We start from the raw sequence: 6,837 nt of genomic DNA, 5'->3' as shown, positions 1-6,837 counted from the left end.
AATGTAATGTGGCTTGGTAAATTTGTGAGGGAATTATGCAAATTACAGTCAAGCCATCAGAACTATTGCAAGCCAACTTTAGTTGGCCACTGTAGTCATAATAAATATAGTATCATTGCCCAATAAAATGTGGTCCTTCCTTTTCTCACCCATTCCTTTGGTTAGCACTTAATAGTCTTTTGTTGAGAACATTTGCACAAGCAAGGGGCAATAGAGTTTTACTAGCACAGTTCTTGTGCAAGGGATCAGAAAGTGGTGCAAAAACATCCCAGTATTCAAGAGTCTGTTTGCACTGCAGTCACCTTAAGTACCTTCCTACTGAGTAGTAGGCAGCCTTTTTTTTGTCTTGCTGTGGCAATAACAGAGCAAAGTTACCCTCTACTGCTTCATACAACTTCAGCATCTTACAAAAATATATTGCTTCCTACCAATAATCCTTTTCTTCCTTACTTTTGTATCCATATATTATTTATGCAAGTAGTTTTAACAGAACATATTTTAATGTGCATACAATCTTACAATAGAATTTGTAATCATACACAATAATATTAATAATATTCATTTAAAAAAACCTCTGCGTGAAGAAACTGAAGACCAAATCTATAAAAATATAAGTGCCCGCCCATTTTACTAGAATATTTCTAAAATGAGCAACTGTGTCCAATATCTCTGCATATTAGCGTACATTCTTGGTGTGTCAGGTTGGATGGGTCCAGTCTGCGCTCTTGTGTGCTTTACAAGTGTGCACATCTACTGTTTGAAGACAGTCTCTGCAGCGGACGGCACAGCACCAGTGGAACTTGCACTCGCACTTCGCCATTCTTGTGACCCGCGACGTATCATACCCTCTTCCACAGCACATCACTTCACAACTATCCATGCCACGCGACGAGTGGTTACAGGGCCGACCAGCTGTCCCAAGGGAACCTTCAAAGAAAATGCATTATAGGATTAATGTTAAAAATGCATATATATGTAAATGGAACCAAACCAAATAACACATAAAAACATGGGCACCAGGGTAAAGATCTGTTCTGGAGATGCCATGAGCATCTTATAGCCACACCTAATGACTTAACCTTTTTCACTCTGAACAGTCCTAGACATTGCATGAGTATTCAGGAGTGTATCTTCCATGTGAACTAGAGAAAAACATTTAAATTCATGTGCACATAGTCAAACTATACATTTTATTTGGAATAGCAGAATTCACTAAAACTTGAGTTGAGGGTAGATGCCGCCTACCCACTATTTTCAGAGGCCAGACACAGTCTATCCTGCTACAAAGCTGGTCACTTTCACTTTTTTTTTAATAGCAGTACCCCTGCATACCAGTAGGTGGAGTCATTTGGCTCCACGTGACGTCGTCCGTGCCGGAAGTGATGTGTGCAGTCCCTACACAGGCCCCACCTCGGCTTGCCAATGTCAATTACTTTTATGATTTTCTATGCCACTAGCGCAGGGCCACGATGAGCTCTTACCACTGGTGTGACAAACTAAGGCCCTAAAAAGGGTGATCTCTACACAGTAATTATTTCGCAGACTGGAAGGCTGAAAGGGTCGGTAAGGAATCTGCAGTTAGATAGTCTCTACCATATAAAGCGTTACCAAAGGTAAGTAAATTGTTCATCTGATAGAGACTTCTAGCCGCAGATTCCTTACCTTAGAATAGATACCCAAGCAATAACTCCTAGGAGGTGGATTTGCAAAATCAATCAGATAAAACCCTGCAGGACTAAATGGGCAAAGTGCCAATCACAACAGACCTGACTGTCTAAGCAGTAGAGCTTGGTGAAAGTGTGCAGTGAGGCCCACATTGCTGCCTAGCAGATATCCAGGACCGTAACGCTGCACGCTGACACAGTGATCACAGCCTTGGGTCTAGTGGAGTGAGCCCATAAGCCCTCTGGGAAAGGGGGGGGGGGGGCGCAGTGGCTGCTTCTTGGCAAACGCATAAAGATCTTACTACACAGAATCCATCATGAGATGGTTCTCTTTTGGACTGCTTGCCCCTTTTTTTACTTCCACATAGCCCACAAAGAGTTGATTGTCCACCCGGAACTCTCTTGTGCAGTCAAGGTAGAACAACAACGCTCTTTTTGGTTCCAGACCGTGGAGTCTCTCTTCTCTTTGGAAGGTTGAGGGGGAGGAAACAAAGTAGGCAGAGTGATGTTCTGACCCACATGGAGTGGAGTAATATCCTTCGGAAGGAAGGAGGCACTTGTCTAGAGGATCAGCTTGTCCGGATAGAAAGTGGTGTAAGGAGGGTGCACAGAGAGCGCTTGCAGTTTGCTGACCCTCTTGGCTGATGTTTATTGTCAAGAGCCTAAGAGGACAATTGTTCAAAGACTTGAATGGTGCACAAATGAGAAAGGTGAGGACCAGGTTGAGGTCGATGAAGGACATAGGTGAAAACATATACAGCAGGCCTTTAAGGAACCTACAGACAACAGATGACTTAAAGAGCGAAGGTTGTTCCGGCAACCACAAGAAAGCCAAGATGGTAGAAAGGTACCCTTAACTGTGCCCAGAGCAAAGTCCTGCTAGACCAAAGATAATGCAAAAAAAGAAAACTTGTGATAAAGGTGCAGAAAAGGGGTCAACATTGTCGGAATCGCACCTTGACGCAAACTTGTCTTAGCAGCAGGCACATACTGACTTTGTGGAGGGATGCCTGACTGCCAGAATAACATTACAGACTTCAGGAGGAAGGTCTAAAGCTATCAATTGTTGCCGCTAAATATCCATGCATGATGGTGGACAGTGCTCAGGTTTGGGTGCAGACAGAAGATCCTCTTGATGAGCCAGCCTGACTGGAGGACCGATGGCCATGCTCAACAGTTCAGGATACAAGACTCTCTGTGTCCAATCCAGAGCCTGGTTGTTCCTGATCTTCCTGTGAACTCTGGGTATATATGAGGCTGGAGCTCCACTAGAGACAAAAAGCGTATCCGGGTGAAAGCTGTCTTGTAAACTTCACCAGACAAAATTGCTAACATTGCTCTTTCTATGGAGTGGCGCACAGATCTAACCAAGGCTAACCCCACTGCTGAAAAAGATCTTGCACCAGCTCCAGATGGAGATATAATTTGTGATCCACTAGGTATCTGCACCCCAGTTCATCCGCTGTGCTGTTCGGACAGCCTGCCAGGTGTTGAACCACCAGAGACATCCCGGACATTTTAGCCATTTCTAGAGATGCAGGGCCTCTTGACAAAGGGTCCACAACCCCACCTGCCCTGTTTGTTGCAATACCACATGGTGGTGGTGTTGTCCATGAACACCTGCACAAGTCTTCCCTTGATCTGAGGAAGAAAAGCTTTCAGCACCAAGCAAATCACTCGGAGCTGATGTGGAGCTCGAACTCTGCCGGAGACCAGAGATCACAGATATCCACCTTTCCCATATGGGCATCCCAGTCCAGGAGCGATGCGCCTGCCATTACTTTCAGCTCAGGTTGGGGAAGGGAGAGGCGTCAGCCACTAACCCAATCATGGTTTGTTAGCCAGCACTGCAGATCTTTTGAAGTTCCCTCTGAGATCTGCACCATGTCGGAGAGATTCCCCTGATGCTGTGCCCACTGGGACATCAGGTCCCACTGCAGAGCTTGCAAGTGCCATCAGGCATGAGTAACAGGCAGGATTCAGGAGGCCATGAGGCCCAACAGCCTTCGAGTCAGTCTCATCGAAATCCAGGATAGAGGCTGAAACAACTGAATCATTGCCTGAATATTGTGGGCTCGCCGCTCAGGATGATAGGCCCGAAACTATACTGTGTTCAGAACAGCCGATGAAAAGGAGCGCCTGACAGGAAATCAGGTCTGACTTTGGCATGTTGATAGTGAACCCCAGCAAATGCAGGAGGTTTTCCATCATCTGAAGGTGGGAGACAACTGCCCTAAACAGCTAAATGCTGATGTAGGAAAAGACTGGGGCTCTGACCTCTGCAGATGAGCTGCAACCACCACCATCACTTTCTTGAACACCCGAAAGTCAAAAGGGAGCACTGCAAATTGAAGTTGCATCCCCTGAAAAACAGTTCCTCAGTTCACTTCTGACCTCCTCTCTGTCACACCCTTTCTGGTAGGAACTGCATACTCTTTTGATTTACACAGCTCTAAAACACTAACAGACAAAAGTAGACTTCATCTAAGATTTTGAGAATGTCATCCCTGATATGTAGAGTGGCAGATTCTGTTCTAAGCTTTGATATGAAGAGTGTTTTGTTGAAGAGGTTGTTTCTAATAATGTATGCGGTGAGAAGTGTATATACTTCATTTTCACTGCTTTTACTCTCAAATGGTAGTTTAGTCACTGTCCTGAAGTTTGGGAGGTTCACCAGGTCTATATTTTTCCTTTAAGTATAGGTATGACTTTTCCAGATTTAAGAGCTGTTGGGAAGGTGCATTTAAACATAGATGAATTCACACTTTTGAGGAGTAGAGGGAGAATATAATCTTTGTATGACTTGATTAGGGAAGCTGATAAAAGCTTTGCTTGAGCTTGCTGATTTTTGGGTTTGTGGTAACAATTATTTTCCAGAGGTACTCACAGTCCCGAGGTTGCAATGATGACCATTTAGAAACAGACCTCTCTTGTATGATGAGCTTGTTGAAGTTTTGCTCTAGTGCATTATGTATCCTTGGAATATTTTCTGCAAAGAATTTTGTGATACTTTCTGCTTTGGTCTTTGAGCATGAAATCGTTGGTTGCTTAATTGGCTTGGAGCTGAATTTTCTAGTTTTGAAGATGTTCTAGGTCTGTTGATTGCTTCTCTAATCTTGCTTTTGTTACATCATGTAGAATATGTGTTGGGTCTGGCCCTCTCTGCAGGGTCACCGCTAAACCTTTTCCCTTCACCCCTCCTGTTTTACTGAATTTGTTTTTGTTGACTATGAGACTATGTGCATTTTGCCACTGCTAAATAGTGCTTGTGTGCTCTCCATAAAACATGGCACCATCGGTTTACACCTAATTGGCACATTTAATTTACTTACATGTCCCAGTAAAGTGGGACTACTTGTACCCAGGGCCTGTAAGTTGAATGCTACTAGTGGGCCTGCAAACTTACTGTGTCACCCACTTAAGTAGCCTTTTTACACGTCTCAGGCCAGCCAATGCAGCAGGTGTGCAGTTTTAAACTGCCATTTTGACCTGGCATTCTTGTTTCACACCCCAGTTGGTTCAACCAGTGCTGAAATCCCAGGGGTGAACCTAAAACTTACATGCCATGGGTACCATGAGTAGCATACACTACAGACTTATAGGTAGGATTATAGTGTAAGTTATATTGGGTATAAGCCAATGTAACATACACATTTTTGGGGTCAGGCAGTGGCACTGAGGTCTGGCTGGCAGGCCTCAGTAAACTCTCAGTGTCAAAATACCAGCAGCATCAGTCCGAAAACCTGTGGGTGACCAAACAAAAAGAGGCATTTCCTTAAAACCTTTGATTGGGAACTTGTAGGAATGTCAAGTTTGGTCTTAATTTATTGTAATTTAAAACCCTCTTTAATTGTAAAGTCAGATTTTAAATCACAATTCTGAAAATGCCACTTTTAGAAAGTTGGCATTTTCTTGCCCTAACCATTTGGAGCCTGTATCCTGGGTAACGTGACTAGGTGTGGCAGGCAGTTTGCCTTTGTGTATTCCTTCCAGATAGCATCACAAGGGGGATCTGGGTTTTTACAGGATGGGTATCCTGATCTAATGGGAGGGGAGAGCTGTCACCTACCACACTTGCACTTCAAAGGGGCTGCCTCAGCACACTCACAGTAGCCTGTTGGCACCCAAGACCCCTCGGAGCAATGAAGGAAATTCCAGAACCAGATGTGGGGGGAAGTCTAGAAGTTTCTCCCACTTCAAAGCTGACACCAGGTATAAGTATTGGACTTTCAGACCAACTCTTCAGATCCCTTCTGTACCGGTGAAAGACTTAGAAGAAAGACTACTGCTGCTGAAAGGAGTGCCCTGCTGTAAGGACAACTGCCCTGCTGCCTGAGGAAGGAAGACTGGATCTGCTCCTTGAACCCAGAACCACCAGAGTGACTCCAAGGGCTAGCTGACTGGCCTCCTGGTCTGAGCTACAGGGACATAAGCTCCAGAGACCTGTCCTGCATCTTCCTCGCTGCCCAAATTCAACTGGATGTGCCCTGCTGATGGTCTTTGCTGGAGTGAGTCCTGTTCTCCAAGAGGTGCTCCGCAGGTCCTGGACACTTGGCTGGCATCATAGTGTACTTCTCCTGGTCCAACTGTGGGTTCCCTCAGAACTGAAGCAGAGCGATGCAACTCAACACAGTGTGACGCATGACCTTGCATCGCAGCATCTTTCATCTCCTGATCGGCCGCCTCATCGGAACGGACACAGCTGGATGCAGCGCAACACAGAATCTCGCATCTCGGTCCAAATACGACCAGGTACATTACCCAGTGGGCCAAACTTGGTCCTGTACCTGGCTCACACTACATCATGATCGGCTTGAACTTGTAACTTTATCCTAGTCCGGCGTGACCAGATAACCCCATTTGGCGATTTGTGCTTTTTGACGCTACTTTTACCTAAGAATTTGAAATTGTATATCTCCAGTTCTAATGATTGGATTCATGTTGTCGGGTATCATTTTATTTACTAATATGTATTTTATTTTTCTAGATTTTTGTGGGAGTTTTCTTCTGTGGTGTTTTCATTGTTATTGATTGAGTACTGCATAAATACTTTTGGTGTGGTTTCCCCTGTCTTTTTGCTTCTGACTCCCTGTTTTTTCTTTTTTTTTTTCTGTGCCCGAGCTGCTGCTGGCTAAACATTTGTAAGATATATATAAAGAATGGTCATAATGAC

At 44.6% G+C, this 6,837-nt stretch overlaps 1 protein-coding gene across 1 annotated transcript in view; it reads right to left on the bottom strand.

Moving 5' to 3' along the window:
- Nucleotides 1-450: 450 nt before the first annotated feature.
- Nucleotides 451-6,837, bottom strand: part of WNT2 (Wnt family member 2) — a 338,610-nt gene continuing 332,223 nt past the window's right edge. The window contains exon 5 of the mRNA XM_085653131.1: nucleotides 451-927. Coding sequence (XP_085509257.1) covers nucleotides 698-927 — 230 coding nt within the window. The 3' untranslated portion in view covers nucleotides 451-697. The remainder of the gene's footprint in view (nucleotides 928-6,837) is intronic.

Source organism: Triturus cristatus, chromosome 4_1 (genome assembly GCF_964204655.1).
Source record: "Triturus cristatus chromosome 4_1, aTriCri1.1, whole genome shotgun sequence".
NCBI lineage: Eukaryota > Metazoa > Chordata > Amphibia > Caudata > Salamandridae > Triturus > Triturus cristatus.
Note: the sequence above shows the minus strand (reverse complement) of the source record. Positions and strands in the feature narration are given on the sequence as shown.